The sequence below is a fragment of the Pelmatolapia mariae genome, linkage group LG10_11 (genome assembly GCF_036321145.2).
Source record: "Pelmatolapia mariae isolate MD_Pm_ZW linkage group LG10_11, Pm_UMD_F_2, whole genome shotgun sequence".
NCBI classification, from domain to species: Eukaryota; Metazoa; Chordata; class Actinopteri; order Cichliformes; family Cichlidae; genus Pelmatolapia; species Pelmatolapia mariae.
In genome coordinates, this window is record NC_086236.1 from 27,061,120 (window position 1) to 27,082,908 (window position 21,789).

Here is a 21,789-nt window from a genome sequence, read left to right on the forward strand (position 1 = left end):
TCATAGAAGCGCAAAAAGGATATAATTTCTTGATAAAGACACAATAGATGATCATCGTTCATGACACAAACGTGCTCCCATTTGAGGTGTATGGAACAAGTGTGTGTTTCTCCTGCTGTGATGTAAGATCCTGGTACTGACGTGACTGTGTATGAGCGCCTAGTCCCCTTCAGAGGACTCTGTCTATTCCAACAGAACATCCCAAGTAAACCAGGGAACTATGAGATAAAAACATGGGCAGTATGTGATGCCAGGTCCAGCTGTACATGGAAGATGCTAGTGTACGATGGCAAACCGTCTGGCCTGCAGTCAGGACACGTGAGTTGTCCCTAACATTGCAGGTTTCCAAAAGAAAACAATCACCTGTAACAACTTGTTTACTGAATATGACCCTTGGCCTGCAACTGCAGAAAAGAAAGCTGTCCATGATGGGACCAGTACAGAGGAATAAACCTGAGCTTCCTCCTGCACTTGTGTCAAATATGGACACGCCTTTGTCCTCATGAAAGTTTGCCTTCACTCAGACCCATGCCCTGGTGTCCTACCATGCCAAAACATAGAAAAATGTCAGGTAATGAGTTGGAATAAAGTTGAATAAAACCTTGAAACACAGAGATTGATGATATTTTATACTTATTGCTTTATAAACAGTCAAAGCAAACAGGGTCATTTTTGAGCCCAGAGGACAACAGATGTGATTATTTGCTGCCAGTAAAAAACTTGAAGTAGTTTAAAAACAGCTTTCTAAATTAACTTTGACATAAACCCGTCTGTGATCGTCTGTTAAAGCAACCGACTCTGGTTGTGAAACGATAATCACAATAACTGATGATTTGATTTATTTTTTACCCGAAAACAAAGAAAAAATTCATTTTTATTAGGATTTATCAGACTTAAATTTGAAATGGAATAAAAAAAATGTGTCAAAATGTTTGAATTAAGTTTTAATTAAAAGTGGGGGGAAAATCCACTTCATAGTAATTAAGTATCAATCAAACCAGATGGGGACATTTTTGACCCCTGAGGACCACAGGTGTGATTATGTGCTGCCATTTAAAAATTATAAATGGTTCAAAAAAAACTTTCTCACTAAAGTTCAACATACAGCACTCTGTAGTTAGTCAGATAGTCAAAATAATCTGAACATTTAAATATTTTATTTTCTCATTTTGTTTTTACTCAAAAACACAGTGCACTTTATGTAAACAAGGTCTGGTGGCCCTAAAATGTAAAATGTTGGGTAAATTATGTATTAATGTGTTGGTCTTAAGTAAAACTAAGGTGTAACACTGAATTGATTGACAATTTATACTTTATACTTTAAAAAAAACTCAAATGAAGAGGGGACATTTTTGACCCCTGAGGACCACAGGTGTGATTATGTGCTGCCATTTAAAATTTATAAACGCTTCAAAACAAACATTCTCACTAAAGTTCAACATACAGCACTCTGTAGTTAGACAAATAGTCAAAATTATCTAAACAATTAAATATTTTATTTTCTTGTTTTATTTCCACTCGAAAACACAGTGCACTTTATGTAAACAAGGTCTGGTGGCCCTAAAATGTAAAATGTTGGGTAAATTTTGTGTTAATGTGTTGGTCTTAAGTAAAACTAAGGTGTAACACTGAATTGATTGTCAATTTATACTTTATACATTAAGAAATACTCAAATTAAATGGGGACATTTTTGACCCCTGAGGACCACAGGTGTGATTATGTGCTGCCATTTAAAAATTATAAATGGTTCAAAAAAAACTTTCTCACTAAAGTTCAACATACAGCACTCTGTAGTTAGTCAGATAGTCAAAATTATCTGAACATTTAAATATTTTATTTTCTCAATTTGTTTTCGCTCAAAAACACAGTGCACTTTATGTAAACAAGGTCTGGTGGCCCTAAAATGTAAAATGCTGGGTAAATTTTGTGTTAATGTGTTGGTCTTAAGTAAAACTAAGGTGTAACACTGAATTGATTGTCAATTTATACTTTATACTTTAAAAAACACTCAAATGAAGTGGGGACATTTTTGACCCCTGAGGACCACAGGTGTATGGAAATCGGGAGGACATTATGAGGGTTAAAAAAGTATTTTTCTGTACTTAAAAAAAACTAATCAAGTCATCATATAAGCTGAAAATATTTAAGTGCATGATAAAAATCTTTTTCAAGAACCCTGCAAAAATCACGCAAACCAGAACTGGAAATGAGCTATCACTGTAGGGAATACTATCAAGTTATAATATACAACACAAACACATAGGCACTAGGGAACAGACCAGTCCCAATGTGATCAGGCTGGTTAAGACATATTTATATGAACAACAAAGTATCTGTGAGGAGAATTTTGGCTTTGATCAAAAATCACCTCATTTCCAGTGTAAGTAATGAAGTTAACATACCCCAAAATAAAATAATTATAACACTAACATTATTATTTATCCAGGCATTTGTTTAAGCCACAGCTTTTAAACAAAACAAATGCAGCGAGTGTCTGAAACAACTAAAGCATAAAACATATTTGTCTTTCCATTACAGCTGCAGTTCTAGAAAACATTACAAAGATCTTTCTGTGGATGAAAACACAAAGATGGCCACTTCAGATATGGACAATTCAATTAACCTGATTCATGACTGTTTGTATTAACCTAAATCTTTTGTTTTAGACTGTGTAATGTGTAGGGAGCTCAAACATACAAAAATGCACCCAGATTCAAAATCACCAACAAAAAAGACCACCAATATTTAGATATTCTTTAGATTTATTTTAAAGAAAAAGAAAAAAAGACTTTCACACCTCCGGCCAATTGCCAATTAATGTTTTTGGACTGTTAGAGTACCCGAAGTGAACCCACGCAGGTAAGGGCAGAACAAGACTCCAACCCAGAACCCTGTTGCTGTGAGGAGACAGTGCTAGCCATGACTCCACCATGCTGCTCTATATTTGAGATTAATAACCTAAATCTGCAAAATATTTAGTAACTTAAGCTTTAAAATAAATACAGACTCAGCCTTGCTGCAGGCATCACTGTTAAAAAAAGAGAGAGGTGGAGGCTGGTGAACAGGTGGTTTGATGAAGGAATTTTATTGACATTTTATTGTGAAAATACTGACTGTAGGGGAAAGAAAACTACTTATTTGCGAGGGTCTATTTCAGCTACTTTGAGTCACAGGTGTATTCATACTATTCATTTACTGCCTCCATGTCTTCGGTTACACTGAAATCAGATTATAACATCTGGATAAACGGAATGCAGAAAACCAGCATTTAAATATCAATTTATTTCTACAATTTATTTTTAAAACTGTGAAGACATTTTCTACACGTGGCACAAGATTCATAGATTTTTAATCAATATATTATTATGGTTTCTATCTTCTGTACAAACAATCTACTGTGTATTGAAGGCTATTTCCCTTTACATGGGAACAGTTTCTCAGATTTTAACAAACTTCTGTTCGGAGGTGGTTTAAACTTTCTATTCATGTTGTTTCATGTTCTTCTATCAGAATAGCATCCCATAACTGTACCCACGATGAACAACTTAGCCACTGCATTTAAACAAAACTGGATTCAGATGAAAATTAGTGAGTTTGTCTTGGCTGCGCAGAATCCTGTCACCCTCAATTAGTCAAGCATCGTACAAAGAACAAGAGCCAGGACCGAGCCAGGGTGCATTGTCTTCTCTCTAATAACAAATCATAGAGCCCAGATACTCCAGTGCTTTCCAAATGAACTAATGCACAAAATTTTTTATTTTGACTAAATATTTATGGATAAAAACAACACATGCCAACAATAGGCCTGTAAGACACAAGGAAAATCTGCCATGTGTGATAACAGTGCCAATATCATAGATTACACGATATGACTCGCCATAAACAAGTACAAGCGTGTTTAATATTCTACAGATACAGGCAATAAATAGGTACACTGCTAACAAAACTCCAAATAATGAATGACTGATAGAAATTTTAAGTCATTTCTGAATGTGCTTTTCCTGAAAATTTGAAGTGTTTGCATGCAGAGTATGAATATATAGTGCATGTACAAAAAATTAAAAATGATGGCCTAATAGTGCAGGATCCTCTTGCAGTAATAATGACGGCACTATTCAGCAGTCAGCACTATACTGATGAACTAAAACTAATTTAGTCTGCACGCTAGTTTACTGCAAACATAAATCACTGGATTATGCAGTTATAACCGTTACCGGTCACTAAAGTTGAAGAGATGTTACTTTACCTTTCAATCCTTGGCCGAGATCTACTTTAATAATTAGAAAAAGACTACAAACAACAAAATAACTTGTAACTACCCAACTGGTGATTGCTGGTGGGTTTTTTTTAATAAAAACAAATAAAAAAAGAACTTTCATGGCTCCCTTTGTAAACCCTAAATGCAGTGACAAATGTGTCCATCATCATCATCGTCATCTCCACAAAACCAGCACCAGACAGTCTGTGAATGTGGTTCTTAAATCTATAAAAGGCTCAACCTCATTTTCAACAGCACCTTCTGGCTTTGAGCCAAACTCAGGTAGAACAAATCAGCTCAGCAATTACAGGTCAAAATGTTTGGCGGTAAATGAAACAATAGAAACTGCTAAAAGAGTTCCCAGCAGCCCCACAGCTGCCTGAAGTATTACCATTTTATTGTTCTGAAAAAACTGAATCGCAGCATGTGGCGATGACCTTCTATTTACAAGCATAGCTGACACACAAACCAAACCTGGAAACTATTTTGTTAAAGTCGCAAGGATAAAGCTAGGGAAGTCATATACTTCTAAATATAATTCAAAATAATTTAAAAATACTAACAGGTGTCCTCTCAATAAGAAACAGCTAACCTCCTAGGCTCCAGAATGCATTGTCTGTTACAGTGCTTCATTCAGGGCATTAAATCACTTAAACCTTTTTAACACGATATTTTCTAAAAGCAGAGCATAATAATAATGACATAGCATTACAATCTGGAACTCTACTTCTTAGGGGCCTGACTATAGACTCGTTCTCAGTTGTAATGTATGTTAGTGTAACTTGCAAACAAACCCATGATGGGAGTCATTTCTTGGATCTCTCGCACTTTAAAATAATGTAATATGGCAGCTAAACGAAAATGATGCTCCTGTGTGTTCTCAGCGTCTTAATTGTAATATTCGACCGGATTGGGGTCGTTACATCTGCAGAATTAAAAAAATAAAATCCTACTTTCATCAGTTTTCTTCGTATCGCGGTAAAGTTCTAGGTAAAGTTAGCAAGTAAATTATTTACAGTGGTCCTTCTGATAATTTCCACACTAACCCAGCAGCTGTGGTGACCTCCCTGGCCTCAGCTACAGGCATGCATGGTGAAATAATGCTGTTGTACGTTGTTATTGTTGTCTTTTAACGCCACACTGTCATATAAACGCAACTGAATTTGTATCTTATCTTGATCGGGGGGATGGGGTTATTTCTACAACAGAGAGCATCCCCGGAAATGCGCCAAAAACGTGCACGACAATAAAGGTCCATTTTAAAATATGCGGTACTTTAATGCTTTAGCTTAGTGTCGTGGCGTTTAAGATATTGCTGTTGTTGTCGCTAGCTTGCTAAGTTAGCCGTATTTCACCTTTGAAATCTCAACCACGTCGCCATCTTGCAAGGCAGATTTTCAGCGTAGACCGGGGCGCTTAAATAGCGTGCTAATTAGACATGTTGATGTGCTGCATGGTAACTATTTTTACTTACCTCATTATAAGAAAATATATCGATGGCAGAGAAAGGTTTCCCTGTGCAGAAATATGTGGCAATAGTTGATTGTAAATCCGCGGGTTATGGGCTGTGGACGACTGTGCAGTCTGAAGGCTGCGCCGCATTTGTCGGTTGATGTCCTGGCAGAGTAAAAAAGATTCCCCTTATTATTAATGAGTCCCCAGGGTATATCTAGTCCTTAAAATATATGTATATACGAATAAAACTAGACTCTGCAGAAAACAGAGCAAGTGGCCGCCAAATGCCATTTTTTGCGAAGAACTTTAAAATATTATTTTGGAGTGTTATATATCTGCAAGGACAATGTAATGGTGTGACAACTAAATCTTCCCCTCAAACACGGTAATGTTCTCAGTGTTTTTTTCTTTATTTCACTTTTCAGAAACGATTATTTCTCTCGATTTATACAACGATATAAACGTGTTCCTTCTTATATTTATTCAGACAAGCCAGAAAAGTATTCTGTCTCGCGTTCTCATTATATATCTATTTAAAGTGAAACGAAAATAAAAGTCACCGAGACTGCAATTAGTACAAAAAATAAGGCAATCGTGGGAATAAACATGTGAACCCATGCTTGTTGAATTGAGTTATACTTCCAGTTGTTGAGTTAATTAATAAATGCCTAACGTTAGGATCAGTTAAAAGTGCACGGGGGGTCTTGTTTTAGGGGGGATTTTTTACACATGGAACCATTTACACTTCAGGCTTTTGTCTTTACACGGATTTTATGCGGTAACGGTCAAAATAATGACTTTGTACTTGGCTGTCATCATAATTTTGTCCTATTTGGCTTTGATAAAATGCATTTTTTTTCGACATCGGCGGACTTTGGTGAAGTCGTTGAAGCGTGCATTGAACGCTCCATCAAGCAGAGAAACAAACGGCGAGAATATCAGAGCTCTGGTCGTAACTGCGCATCCGGATGACGAGTGTATGTTCTTCGCGCCAACGATCATACGACTCATTGAATTAAATGCCACCGTTCATTTGCTCTGTTTGTCTGAAGGTACGGTGACAGCACACTCATATTTGCATACTCAAGAAAAAAAACCCAATATAAAGATAAACAAAATTAAAATGAAAAGTGGTCCTACCTGCTAATCGGATAGAACCATATATTTATATATAGACCAATTAAAGACTTGTACCCACTTTTTTGTTTGTTTGTTTTACTGTCAGTTAGGGTCACACTAGCTTTTCTCCTCTGCTCCCTGTTGTTCTTATTTGTCACCACACCTCAAAACCAACATAAATGTATGCACACAGAGCAGATCCAGGCAGAGGAGAAATGAGTGAACAAACCGTAACTTCAAGCACATTTAATGATTTATCCATCCCGTTTGAGTGCATACAATGCTCTGTAGACATACAGGAGCTCCTTAATTTTCCAGCAGTTATTACACCACAAGAGTACCAAGTGCTCATGCATCTTCCAGGAGTACAACACCAATTCCCTAAAAAGTTAAAATGCTGTGTAAAAAGTTCAGTGATTTGCTAAGCTCAAAACCATATTTTACACATAATAGAACATAGAAAACATATCAGATGTTTAAGCTGAGAAAATATGCACTTTAAAAAAAAGTCACTTTGAATATGACAGCAGTAAGACTTCTCAATAAAAATGGGACAGGGCAATGTTTATTACTATACACCATCCCCTCTTTTTCTTTTAACAACAAGCAGTAATCACAGTAACTTTCCAAGTTTCCTTAGTCCATTTTAAATCAGCTTTGGTCCAGAGGAGACAGCTGCGTTTCTGGACAACATTCAGATATGGCTTCTTTTTTGTATGTTAGAGCTTTAACCTGCATTTGTTGATGGCACAGTGAGCTGTGTTCACAGACAATGGTTTTGGGAAGTGTTTCTGATCAAATGCAGTGATTTCATAACAAAATCGTGCCTGTTTTTAAAGCAATGCTGTCTCAGGGTCAAGCATCCTGTGCTGACTTTTGCTCACAAAGATTTCTCCACATTCTCTGAATCTTTTAATGATCTTATCTACTGTAGATGATGACATATTTAAAGTGTTCATAATTTTATGATGACCAACATTATTCTGAAATTGTTTCACAATTTGAAAACATAGTTTTGCAAACAATGGAAGTTCTGCTCATCTTTACTTCAGAGAAACTCCCTCTTTAATATTTCTTATTATACCCAACCACGTTCATTCCTTCTTGCCAGTTAACCTAATTAATTGCAGTTTGTTTCTCCATTAGTTTTTTTAGAACTACTTACATTTTTACCCCTATGTTGCCCCCTTCCAACTTTTTTCTGACATGTTACTGCCATCGAATTCAAAATGAGCTGATATTTTTCATGAAATAGTAAAATCCCTCTATTTAAACATATAATATATTACCTGTCTTCTATAGTGAAGAAAATATGGGTTTAGGAGATTTGCAAATCATTGCATTCTGTTTTTATTCACATTTCAGACAGCATTCCCAATTTTTTGCAATTTGGTTTGAAATATATATATATATATATATATATAAAAAAAAGTATAAGAACTGAAAGAGAACATAATCGATGTACCTTCATAGTCTTTTCTTCATGGATTTTTAGACTTTGCCCTTATGTTCATTTTCTGTATGTCTTTGCGCACCTCCCTGTTGTCTGTGTGGCTCGTCCCTCTTTTTATTTTCTTCCTGTTTTGTTTTTGAATGATTTTAGTACCTACCTTAAGTGTGCATCCTTTGTGTCAAGCACTGCTTAAGTTAAAAACAAGTTGTCAGGTACCAGAAGTGCAATCAAAGCTTCCCAATAAGTGGTACAAGAACAAGAAACATGGCTGTTGTTCAGAGTTCTCTTTGGGAAACCCCAGTCCTGTTCCAGAGGCCATCTGTACGCCACCCCCATATTTAAAACTATAAAAACTGCTAATTATACATAATCTACTGAGAGGAATACCATATCTAACATCTAATGTGACCTCTACATGTTACGCAGGAAACTACTACAATCAAGGAACTCAGCGTAAACAAGAACTTCTGAACAGCTGTGCCGTGTTGGGGATACCAGCCTCCAGAATCATCATAGTAAACCACAAGTAAGAAGCCATCTACCCCAAGCATGCTACATAAAAACAACAGTCATTCAGTTTTTTGCCTTTCACAATCAGGGAGTTTGTGCCACTAAATATACAGATGTGTGCGTTGTCCATTGATGTATTCTGCCTTCAGTTAAGGAGTCAGGTCTCAGCATGTGTTCCTGCTGGAGCTCATCACCCCCTCCCTGCCAACCAGTGTCTATAAGAACAAATAAGAGAGTTGACCACAAATCACAACCCTCCCATTCTCACTGTGACAGCTCTGATGTAGCCTGACCTGATATATTATCTTTGTGTCACAGGGGAAATATATGAGTAGGCCCTGGAGGCAGCGATGGGTCAGCCCTGTGGGACAAAAAGCTCTTTAAAGACCTTAAAAATTCCATCACGGAATCAGTCTATTGATCCTTTTATCCATTTACAGCTTGTATATACAGATCTATTTAAATGTGCATCTTTGAAAGAGTCAAGTATTTATAGAACATATTATCATTAAAGTATCTTTTTCGTTACTTTTGAAAGTCTTTAGAAGAACATTTGCCTGTTTGTACACCTGGAGCAATCAATCAGTAGTCACAAAGGATTAGTGAGCGATCCCTGGGAAAAAATAACTGGGCACACTGGGATGTCTATACCGGAGCTGAAAGTATTTGTTGGAAGTTTTATCATGTTAGTTGCATGATGATATTTTTCTCCCGAGTACAGAATTAAATTATCTAAAATGGGACGCAACCTAAATAAAGCCCTTTATTCTTCAGTATTGTGTTCAAAACTTGACATTTATGTCAATTAAAGGTTCAGTGATGTGTACGAGGTGATCCTTTTAGTAATGCTAGTTCCACTGGAAAATCTATAAAAATGTGTGTCTTGGGGAGGCAGGGGTTAAAGAGAACTGTGTCACTCTTTGGTGGCACAACAATTTTCTTGCGGAAAGAAAGATGCCCGTGCATTCCAGTTTTGTTGCAGAATCACAGAACAGGTTATGCTACAGCTAAAAGCACAATAGAAGCAAAAGCCGTGCATCATAAGGATTTTAGTCAGCAAATGAAAGTCGTCTGTCTCTGCCTGCTGGCGAGGTCAAGTTACACAGAAAAGGTCATGGTAAAGAGTATTGTTTTCCCCTCTCCTGTGGATCAACTGTGCAGCTTTTCTTGAAAATGTTTTGGTTTCTAGGAACATCAGGGCTGCCTACATGTGAGTGTCTCCATGTTGGCTCACCAGAAGAGCTGTATGAACTTTGCACTAACCTGGAACTCAGTAATAAGCTGGCAGACTGCCCAGGTTGTCTGCCCTGGAGAGCATTGCTGGTGTGTGTGTGTGTGTGTGTGTGTGTGTGTGTGTGTGTGTGTGTGTGTGTGTGTGTGTGTGTGTGTGTGTGTGTGTGTGTGCTTTTTTTGAACTCACATGCACACACTTCCCATTTTATCATCTTGTGCACACAGAATATAGCTGAACTTTGATCTTAGGGCTCTCTGCACTTCTGCTGAACTGGAGTGTAGCCCATTTTCCCTTTCTTTGTATTTTGTTGTTTGCCCAAAACACACACCTAATCAGCACTTTAAGAGCCCGAGTTACACTCTCTGACAGTCAGCCTCTCTCGTGCTCTCTCGATCTTTCCCACCCCTCCTCCTCTTGTCCATGTCTACTGAAGGCAACTGCCAAGGACTGTGGGATACATTTTGGCCACGCTCTAAGCACTTCTAATGTAGGTCATTCCAAAATGTTTTTCCCTTAGTGTGTCTGTACACAGCTAGCCAGTCTTTGGCTTTTTGCTCTTAACCCCCTCTGTTCAAGTTCAAAGCTTGAAATCTAACACACAATAGTCAAACAGTGCTCAATTACACAGGCAGTGCTGTCTTTTAGGCATAATCTCAGCAAGGATAGGGCTATGTAGCCATCACATTTAGAGGCTTTTTTCTACGATTTGAATAGGAGAATCAGTGTGCGTCTATTTGTGCACATCTTTTAGCCGCATTAAACTTATAATGTTCACGTTTGCCTAATTTTATAACCGCGGGGGGGGGGGGGTCTATTTTTTATACTGAGGTGTGTTTCTAATATTCATAAATATTGGATACTCATGTGAACACATATATGTCATTGTAAATCTCACTAAAATGAAATTGTTTGGCGATGTTTGGCGATCATTTTGTGGTTTGTCAGATGGGTACAGGGAGTGATACTGATAGCTGATATTAAGCACCTGATCCCCTCCAAACAAGGAAGTAAGGGGGGAAGTGAGCAGAATGTTTTATTTAATTGGTTGATTATTTTGTGCAGGTTTTAGTAAGTGAATTATTTTGTACATCAGTGTGTCAGAAAAGTATGCATACTTGGGTTCAGCTTCTCAGTAATTTTTGAGCCTTTTTCACAAAGTTGCTGTGTTATATTAGAGAGGATTGGGAAAGATCCAAAGGATATGAAGAAATATTACAATTCTTCTGTTTTTGGTCCCTCCAGCTGTGAAACATTGATCCCATATGCTTTAGTCATTGGGGAAAATAGCTGATGTTTAGAGCCACAGAGTTTTTGTTGGGTTTTTGTTCGATGTGACTCCTTTTGTAATGCAACCACTAGCTAACTAACACTAAATAATGTGCTGATTGTACATAATAACCCCCACTGGTCACAGCAGATGGCTGCCCCTCCTCTGAGCCCGGTTCTTCCAGAGGTTTCTTCCTGTTAAAAGGGAGTTTTTCCTTCCCACTGTCACCAAGTGCTTGCTTATAGGAAGTCATCAGTTGTTACAAAGGGGAAACTTGGCAATGACAACCAAAATCATTTTTAGATCAGCTTGTAAACATATCAGTTTCATCTCTGAAGTTGGTTATTTCAATATGGATATTTATTGGAATGACTCACTTTTGAATCCAGCCTCAAGTGTCAAATAGAAAGAACTGCAGTTTCTGGCACTTCTTGTATGGCTTTACTTTATTGTCCACATCAGTGATTCTCAAAAGTTGGGGTGCGGCCTCCTGGTGGGCCACAACGGTACTGCAGGTGGGCTGTAGTTATATTCATATAAATGTATTTACTTACATTGTAACTGGTAATAGGAGGTGGTGATTTTGTGATATTACTCATTACTCTGACCTAAATTTACTGCTCTTCTTTTGAAGTTTGTGCCCCAGTGGCAGGTGAGTAACACTTTGCATGTGACTGGGTAGCTTTAGCAATTTTTAACCTACGGCCTCTGTTGTTTATTTGAATTACATTTTTTAAAAAAATACATCACTCTCTCTTGTACTTTGATTAGAGTGAAGATTTAAGATTGGGTGGGCCCTGTTGGATTTTCTGTTTTTTAAGAAGGCCGTAGGATTGTGTTTTTTATATGTCAGATTTCGGTGGTACTCACTCACAACTGTATCAGTGTTCTCCAAGATCACAGGAATAACATGCGCCTTCTTCTTTACATTATGATTTTCCCCTTAGTGCACACTGAATAGGACAGCTGTGTTGACAGTATCTAGGGGCCCCGGTGCATGTTGGGGCCTTTGTGATCAAGCTCAATCTGAGCACGCTCTGCTGCCTCTCCACTTGCTCGGGCATTACCTCTTTCTGCTCCCTGGAACTTGATTATAGCTGCTCGCTGCACAAATCCAGCCATTCTTCTTCTTCATTTCATTATCCATCAGACTAAAGTGAAGTCTCACTCTGTCTGGCTCACCTCATTTCTTTGTGACTTCAATAATTGTACTTCCCTGTTAACATATTTCACGTGTACTCAGAAAGCTTCTCGCAGAAGTAAACAATCAACTAATAGCGTCTGTTGTCAATTGGATTAGTGTAGTTCTCTGTAGTCATGTAAACACAGAGCTCAGCACAAGTTTCAGGAAAGGAAAGTGGTACTCGCAGCAGAGACAGCACATCCACACACAAGCATTAAATATACATTGATCAGTGGTTAAAAATAGTCCTGGCTGATTTGTAAGCTCATGGCAGGGCCAAGTAAACCGTGATGAGATGTTCCAGCCCTGCCACTGACCTCTGGCTATACTTTTACTCAAGATTCATTTGTCAGCAGTACAGACCGGCCTCTGTGTAGTCACACTGTTAGTTTTCCATTCACCGAACCTTGCAGCCAACAACAAATTTTGAATTTTGTCACATTAAATCCCTCTTTTTCTGCACAAATTACTTCCAAAACAACAGTAAGATAATAATTTCCATGGTGAATAGCACAACCTATTCTATCATGGTTCTTTTTCTGCAAGTAGTTAAATATGGGTAAATATTGGCCATACCTGCAGCCGCACATGTCTGTAAATTATCATGAAACATCACGTGTAAGCTAGTGTTGTTACTATAGTTGTAACTGCCTTATTACACAGGGATATTAGGGGCGTACAATTGGCGCGTAGTGGCATCTCAGCCATTCCCAGCAGGACATATAATCTGACTGTGTGGACAGAAGTCTGGCAGTTGCATAGACCTGTGGTCCATGTGACCAGACTAAATAAGCCCTCTCTGACACACACACACACACACACACACACATAGAATCCCTTTAGTGGGCCAAAGTTCAACAACTGCATACAGATGCCTGCAAGCAATTAGACATCCACATGCAAAGCTACAAAAGGGAGCTGGGGAGGTTACTTTAGGACATTTTGCACTGTTGCCATGGCAAAGCTGACACTCAGCCTACATCCTGCTTGAGAAAGGTCAGGTGTCTTTTATCTTTTGTTGTTCTTTTTTTTTTCTTCTCTCCTCCTTCCTCTCCCAGCTTTCGCACAACTACAGTTATCGAGAGTCATTCAAAAATGTTTTGAGTAATAAACGATTAAATGCAGCAGTGAGAATAATGCATCATGAATATCTCACTCTGGCTTTATTCTCTTTTAGCCCAAGCAGGTCCATACACACTGCTCTTATTAAATGTAGGTCACTGGTATCCAAGTGCCAGAGTGGGGCATTCACTCGATGACAGACAGTTTTAAACTATCTGTGAACCCCTGACCCTCTGCCCCTCCTTCTGATGACACAGTCAGCCCTCCAACCCAACCCCACCCTCCACCTCTTACAGCAGAGCCTGACCACTCGTTGCTCATTGTTAGCAATGAAGGGGAGGGATGCAGCTGCTGACACATAGCCGCACCTACCCCCATTCCATGCACGTTCTATATACAAGCCTGCAGCTAACAGTTAATCAGCTCGTGATTTCCTCAATTAGTTAGTTGCCAAGGAGACAAACTATCAATCTCCAAATGTTCTGGATGGCTTTGGATGCAAATTTTACCAGAGATGGGGCTTGGCCCAATTTAGAAGTGATTAACTTATGGAGCTCCAGATTCAGGAATTCTTGGAATGTTTTTCAACTTTGCAAAATAGGTACATTTTTACTTTGTATCTTCACAAATACAATTAAAATGAAATAAGAAAAAATGTTACACAAATTTACACAATACATGAAAATCTGAATATTGGATTTGAGAACAATGTGTATGTATTTCACCTTCTTTCATCCTGTAAACAGACTCAAAAATGTTCATACTGGAGAATATGCAGGCGGCAAATGTTTGCTGTTTTTAACTTAAGAAATGTCGGCAACTGGCTCTACATACTTGCATGTATGCAGTCTCACATGTTCCACCCACATGTTAGCCCAAGTGTACAACAGTATGTCATGGCATTGATGTATCTCCCTATCTATACGTTTCCCTTGAAAGAAAAAACAACGTCAATCTATAAACTACTGTTCTAAATATTTTTATTTCTTCCCTGCCTTTGTACACGCACATGCCACAAGTTTACCTTGTGCTAGAAACATTTGTCAGATATTCTGGTCCATATCGGAATGACAGCATCACACAAGTGCTGCAGATTTGTCGACTGTACATCCAGTATGCAAATCTACCCTTTCACCACATCCCGAAGGTTTGACTGGGATCTGGTGACTGTGGAGGCCATTGAGTGCAGTGAACTCATTGTCAAGGTCATGATATGAGCTTTGTGACATGATGAGTTATCCTGCTGGAAGCAGCCAACAGGATAACTCAGAAAGGGATGGACGTGGTCAGCAACAAACACAGGTGGCCTTTGACGTTTAAACGATGCTCATGGGATGGTGGCGCTTATTGTGGTCTTCTGCTGCTGTAGCCCATCTGCTTCAAGATTCAACATGCAGCACATTCAGAGATGCTATTCTGCATAGTATGGTTATTATGAGTGCTTATTTGAGTTACTGTTGCCTTCCTAGCAGCTTCAAACAGTCTTCTAGCCATTCTGCTCTGACATCAACAAGAAATTTCACCCAGTGGACAACTGCTCACTGTATATTTTCTCTGATTATTCTTTGTAAACTGTAGAGATACTCATGCAGGACAAATAAGCCATTTATGACCATCTGGCACCAACAACCACGCCACGTTCAAAGTAACTAAAATCACATTTCTTCCCCATTCTGATGCTCAGTTTGAACTTCTGCAGGTCATCTTGGCCGTGTCTACAAGGTTAAATACACTGAGGGATCAGTTGATGAGATATTTATGTTAATGAGCAGGTGTACCTAATGCAGTGGCAAGTGAGTGTGTTTATATTGTTTCTTTTTTTCTCTGTCTCTCGAGTTTAGGACATTGAACAACCATAGAAAGCAGTGCTTCCGTTTTATAGCCTAAAGGGAGTTTGCATGTTAGTTGGCCAAGAGAGTCAGCAGGCCAAGTGTGATGTTTGATGTGCACTCTGTGGAAACGAGGGCCTCCAGGCGTTTCAGATATACACAATACTAAGGGCCTTCAGACCCATAACCTCTGTATTTCCCAGCGCTCCCACATGTTTGCATTCTACAACAGCCCTTTTTTTTTCTTTCTTTTTTTAATAAAAGCTGTGTTAAATGTTCAAACTGGTTACAAAGCAGACACTGTATAACTCTGTTTTAATACTAACTGGATACATAACCGCAGTCCCTTTCTTCCTTTTTTTTTTTGCCCTACAGAAAACTTCCAGATGATCCCAAAGCAGAATGGAGCGTCTCATTGGTCTCCTCTGAAATCCTGAAGCACATAAGAGCTCACTCCATAAACATGGTACGCCCCACTCTGTGTTGTGTGGGTTCGTGCCTTTCAAAAAAGTGGCTTTTGTGTCATTTCCTGTTCGGTGTCACCGCACAATTTCCCCGCCATTATGTGTTAGAAATACATGTACTGTATTGTTTTCTTTGTACAATGTGTTTTGGCACCACAGCTTCCTTATTGATTATCCTAGTTTCATGGTGGTCTGCATAATAACCTTGTCAGCTGCCATCCTTTTCAGTCCTAACTAGACTGCATTTTGAGGCTCCTTGAAGCCAGGGGAAAATGGCCTGTGCTCTGTGTGTATGCAGAGATTCTTATCATACTCAATGCAGTTCCGCACTATTAGTTAATGGGAATGATGTAAATTGAGAATTGGACAATTTCTTTCTCAGCAACAACAAAAATAGTCACAGAAAGTACAGCAGCAGTAATGGCGGGGGGTGGGGGTCTTCATGGTAGAAAATGGAGAAGCACGACTGAGTTATTCTGCTTTAGCTGCTGATCTTTTTTGGCTATCAAAGATAACAAACAAACAGGCAGTCTCCTCCCATCCTGTCACGCGCCACAGCCAAAAGCACCTTTAGTGAAAAAGTAACTTAAAGAGTCCTTTCAGTTGCACAGAAAACATTTTCTCTAATAAATATAAGCAGGGGAAAGCACAGAGGAAACAGACTTCCATTTCCTTTTTTCCAACTGAATAATGTTGTTTCTCTGGTTGAAGTGTTTTTGCACTTAGATGCAAAGATCATGCGTTATTTATAACATATTGGTTTGGCTGCTTAAACTTGTGCTTGATTGCAAAGTCATGGTAGAATATCGCCTGAGCAGAGCAAACACTTCAAGTCTTTTAGTTGAGTTTTGTTCTCTTCCCTTTGACCTGATTTTTTTTTCCACCTGTTTCCTCTGGTGTGCAAGCATGCATGCACAAAAAAGGCTTTTAAATATCAGTTGTCGGCTGCCAAAAAGCCTCCATAGTCACACACAGAAACCTAAGAAAATCTTTCTCTCTGCCTTTGCCTCAGCTTCTAGATACCCAGACTCTGGCTTTTCACCCACACAGTGACATATTCTGTTGTTTCAGGTGCTGACCTTCGATGGAAGCGGCGTGAGCGGCCATGCCAATCACATAGCTATCTATAACGCCGTCAGGTACAGGAAAGACTTTAAAGATTTTTGCCATCAGGAAAACCTTTTTATTTTTTCAGTTCCTTAACTTTAAGATACCATTTTGAGGGGATACTCTGTGACTTAAACACAGAAAGCAACTCACCCTGCTATCATTAAACACAATCCAGGAAAATGCTGAACATTTGGACCCACATCAACATCCATCGTTCCAAATGTTTCCCCACAAGTACACACACACACACACACACACCATGTTTTTCAGAATTGGTCTGTTACATAGCTGAGAGGTCATCCAAACAGAGTCCTCAGAGGCACTCGGCTCTGCTCCCAGCGAGCAACAGTAAATCCTGTCCCTGAAGTGGTGAGGTGGGAGGGCAGCTTTGGTTTGGAGAGCCGGCCAAGCAAGAAGTTGCATCAGACTGTTGGTTTGAAACAAAAAAAAAAAGAAAAGAAAAAGTGTTTTGCACACTGAAGAGAACATCGCAGTCCCTGTACTACACTTACCTGTCTGTGCAGTGAGCCGTGCTCTTTTCTCTCATAAGGCTCTCTGTTCATTTGTGGGCCTTAATGAGATTTGTGCTCTCCAGATCGAATCTGGAAATTCCCATTTGACTGGAACACAAAGGGGAGAGAGGCTGAGTGCGAGTTTCACAGCCTCTAAATCTTGACAGTGTGCTGTCGTTTTCTGTCAGCGTGTTAATAACCATTGCATAAAAAAATGCAAGTGGAGGAAAACTTCCAAAAACCTCCCAGCATTTGATATATCCTTCGACACACACACACGCAGAGTGGCCACTTCCATGACATTTTCTGTGTGCAGCACTGATGTTCACTTTTTTGTCTTACAGGCATCTCGCTTCCACTGGAGAAGTACCCAATGGTAGGTTTGACACTGGGAGAACTTTTAAGAGGTTTCTAAGCTTAGGAGCGTTAGATTCACTGATCACTCTCAGAACAGTCGTCTGTAAAAGTAATTCTTGGGGTACTTTATCCTGCTTACAGTACAGTATGCTTGCTGTAAATATGTTCATCACCATGAAAGCTTTAGGTAGCACTTTATATTAAAATGCAAAGTTCTTTCACAGGAGAAACGCCCCCTCTCCAGCTGCGTTTTTGCAGAGAACCATGCAAAGTACACTGGCTGGTTTGTTAATATACAGCGCCCTCTACTGTTCATAAAAGCCCCATGAGCATTGTATCTCCACTAAAGGCGCTGGTCTGTTGGTGGCAGCGTGAAGAATGAATTGGACCTAAACTCTAAATGTGATAAGAATGTACCATCAAACTTCTGAAGACTTGTTGACCGCAGATATTAGAATGTCTTTTGTGTTTCTTTAAGAGGAATCTTTTTTTATTTTATTTTTTTTAAAGGAATTTCCAAAATGACTAGATTTTCACTTTGTGTTTCTAAGTTCTCGTGGTGATAAATTCTGGGAATTCTTTCTAACAGAATGTAGAAGGAAAAGTAGGACAGTGAGGTGGGGGGGCATGCTACACAACCTTATTTGCTTATCTGATAAACATTACAGCCCACAGGCCATACCAAAGCATAAATATTTGAGGAGAAAGGTGATAAGAAACAGACATTCAGGTAATCATGAACCCACACCATAAACACAAACACACTTGTTTCTATGGTAGAAGCTCGTCAATCCGCTTTGCCCACATGAGCTCAGTGGATGATCTTGACCAGCAGCATGCCATTAACTGTGGTTCTTTGTTAGTAGGAATTTACACCTCAGCTGTTAGACTGGTCTTACAGTAAAGGGGAAGTAGATGAGAATTCAGAGTGACATTAATCCTCGTCACTCAGCTGTAAAACAAAGCTCCCTGCTCTTTTCCTAAACCTCTAAGGTTCACGTGTTTCTGCCACAAGACAATAACTGAAAGAAGTACTGACAGTTTGTGTTTTTGTGTAGCATAGCAGTACCAGGCATTCTCACTTCAAATGAACTGTATCACAAACGATGATGTTGTGCTGGCGTGGCGCCTGGACGATGGTCTCGTTAATTGTATGCTTCTGAAGTAAGCATTTAAAAACATTAACAGCTCTGTCTTTTCTCCCAGACTGCATTTTGCTCTCCCTGGTGACCGTTGGCCTTCTCAGGAAGTACATCTCCTTCCTAGATGTTCCCCTCAGCTGGTTTCTGCCCTCATGTGTCTGCTGTATTATAGGCTCAAAGCCCTACAAGCAAGCCAAAGTAAGCCTCCAAGTAGAGACTGTGTGTTGGCAGGACTTTATGTTCTCTACTCTGAGAAGTGCACACTCTAATAGGATCATGTACAGTCTACACTAACACTCAAACTGTCCCTGTTTTTGAAGGAAAAGCACATTTGTCAATTATCTGTTATCATTTCCAACAGTTTCATTTTATCTAACATGAAACTGTTGGAAATGTTTTCATGTTATATTAGATAACATGACACTGCTGTTAATGTGACTGAGGGGAGAATGGACCAGGAGATCGACAGGCAGATTGGGCGTGTCTGCAGTGATCCACGCACTGTCACCACTGTAGTGGTGACGAGAGAGCAAGCCTGTTGATTTATCGATTGATCTACAACCGCGAGCTCTGAGTAGTGACCAAAAGAATGAGATCGCAGATACGAGCTGCAGAGATGAACATCCTCTAAAGGGTGGCTGGACTCTTTCTCAGAGGTAGAGCGAGAAGTGCGGTCATTTGGGAGGGCCTGATAGTAGAGCCGCTACTCCCCCACATCGAAAAGAGTCAGTTAGGGTGGTTCAGACTTCTGAATAGGATGCATCCTGGACAATGATTAATGGAATCATTATTACAAATAATGTTTTCCAATAAAATATCTGCATTTAAGATAAGATAAGATAACTCTTTATTGTCATTGCACAGTCATACATAGTCAGGGGTACACATAAGTGGTCCGCAGGTGCGCATGCGCTGTCAAAATAAAGAACGCGCACCAGATAAGAAGTTGCAATGCGCGTTTGTGTACATAAGATTTTCTGGAGGAGGACAGACATTTGTTTAGAAATATTAAAGATCTCGAAGAAGCTCCTTTAAGTAATTACTTTGGTGTTCCTCCACCTCCAAAGAAATGTCAGAAGGAGTCCGAACCGCAAAAGAAGCGCGTATTCTCGGAAAAGTGGTTGCAGGAGGTGAGCTGGCTTCAAACAAATGATGAACGCACAGAGATGTGGTGCAGAATATGCCGTGAAAATCCCACTCTACCAGACAACTTCTTATCTGGTGCGTGTTTTTTATTTTGACAGCGCATGCGCACCTGCGGACCACTTATGTGCACTCCTGTACATAGTACAATAGTACAATGAAATTGGAAAACTGTCCCACGTCGTCCCACATACAACACGACACAACACAACACTGTAACTTAACTTAGTAATAAAATGAAGAATAAGTGCAGGAGTATTGCACACTATTATTATTGCACATTTTCTAATAAAGACTGTTGTTCAGCAACCAGCACACCGGTGTTCCAACAATACAGTGTTTCCTAATGCAAGCTATAAGTAAAAGTGATCATTAGATAAACTCTTTGTTGTGCTGATTACGGAAACAACAGCTTTGGTTTGGATTATAATCATCAATTTTTTACCCCCTGAAAGCCTGCTAGGTGTAACTCTTGAAGCTCCTTTTAGAAATGAGTGGTTCTATCATATTTCAGCCCTGCTTTTAGACCAAAATGACTGGATGTAGATCAGAAGTTAGTGAGGGTCGTCACTGTCTGTGCAGCTCACCTTAGGAAAACCCAGAAACTGTTCTAACAGGCATCAAACCACATTTTTATTCATATGTACTGAGGTGTCAAAACTTGTCATTTGGGGTACAGAGGTCGTCAAATGTCGTCTTGATGTGGGGAAGAGTTCAAACAAAAGAAAAAATAAAAATAAAAAAATTCCATGCATGCACACCCACACACACCCACACTGAAACTGTCATACAACTCCTGTGTACGACTCCTTTCATAGAAAGGCAAAAGCTCTAACCAGAATAAAAAGAGAATTTGGAGGCCTCATCACACAGCTAAGGAAGGGCATTATAAAGTACATTCAGCTATTTAATTTTAAAAACAGAATTATTATATAATAATTATACAGCACCATCATACGTCAGATTGTGCTGGTTTACTGACTGAAGAGTATTAACCTTTAACAATTTCAAAATAACTAAATGTAAACGAAAAACTGATTTTCTTACAAAAACATGGACATTTCTGACTGAACCCAGTTTTGTGTGTTAGTGTAGGTGCTGAAAAAGCAAGACATAAAGAGGATGGAAATTACCTTGTCAAGACACTAAGTACATTGGTGCTTGTGCTGCTGTTTGGACCACTACTGTCTGTTTGTTATTTGAGATTTTAACATGTCAACCTTAGAGTTGTGTTATCTCCCTTAAAAACAACTTTGTGTCTTTTTCAGGCTGCCATGCTGTGCCATCGCACTCAGCTGCTGTGGTTTCGTTACCTCTACATCACGTTCTCACGCTACATGTTCGTAAACACATTCCAAACCATTGCTCAGGGACCAAAGAACCTGAAGATCTATTAAAAGCTCTGATGCACTGATTGCCACATTTCTTACACTACAGGGAATTTAGAAGCTGTTTACAAATGTCTTTGATACTCTGTTAATAGCAGTAGGTGATATGCATTTTTCTTAAACACTGTTATTTTTTAGATAATATTTAATAATACAAGAAACTTCTCATCCTTTTTTGCTACAGAAAAACTTTTATTGACTCAGTCACAACACTGTATTAAAATATTTAAGCTTTTCCAAGGGGTTATGACTTTTTTTTATTACTTTAAAGACCAATGAAAGTACTGTTGAATGTTTCTGAT

At 39.1% G+C, this 21,789-nt stretch overlaps 2 protein-coding genes across 6 annotated transcripts in view; one reads left to right on the forward strand and one right to left on the reverse strand.

Annotated features, from left to right (window-relative positions):
• Positions 1-5,849, reverse strand: part of ncor1 (nuclear receptor corepressor 1) — a 64,500-nt gene extending 58,651 nt beyond the window's left edge. For all 5 annotated transcript variants that reach the window (XM_063485881.1, XM_063485879.1, XM_063485882.1 and 2 more), the window contains exon 1: positions 5,734-5,849. The gene's annotated coding sequence lies outside the window, so the exon portion shown is untranslated. The remainder of the gene's footprint in view (positions 1-5,733) is intronic.
• Positions 5,850-6,485: 636 nt separating this feature from the next.
• On the forward strand, positions 6,486-21,496 carry pigl (phosphatidylinositol glycan anchor biosynthesis, class L). The gene is made up of 7 exons (XM_063485884.1): positions 6,486-6,766; positions 8,713-8,812; positions 15,747-15,837; positions 16,907-16,974; positions 17,802-17,833; positions 19,021-19,154; positions 21,368-21,496. The coding sequence occupies exons 1-7, from the start codon at positions 6,508-6,510 to the stop codon at positions 21,494-21,496; spliced, it is 813 nt and encodes a 270-aa protein (XP_063341954.1). The 5' UTR covers positions 6,486-6,507.
• Positions 21,497-21,789: the final 293 nt, after the last annotated feature.

What these genes read in the sequence shown, in the direction of transcription:
- pigl (XM_063485884.1), top strand. Translation starts at nt 6,508, where the DNA reads ATGACTTTGTACTTGGCTGTCATCATAATTTTGTCCTATTTGGCTTTG. An exon ending in TTTGCTCTGTTTGTCTGAAG is followed by an intron (nt 6,767 to 8,712) that starts GTACGGTGACAG and finishes CATGTTACGCAG; the next exon opens with GAAACTACTACAATCAAGGA. An exon ending in GCTATCTATAACGCCGTCAG is followed by an intron (nt 16,975 to 17,801) that starts GTACAGGAAAGA and finishes TTTGTCTTACAG; the next exon opens with GCATCTCGCTTCCACTGGAG.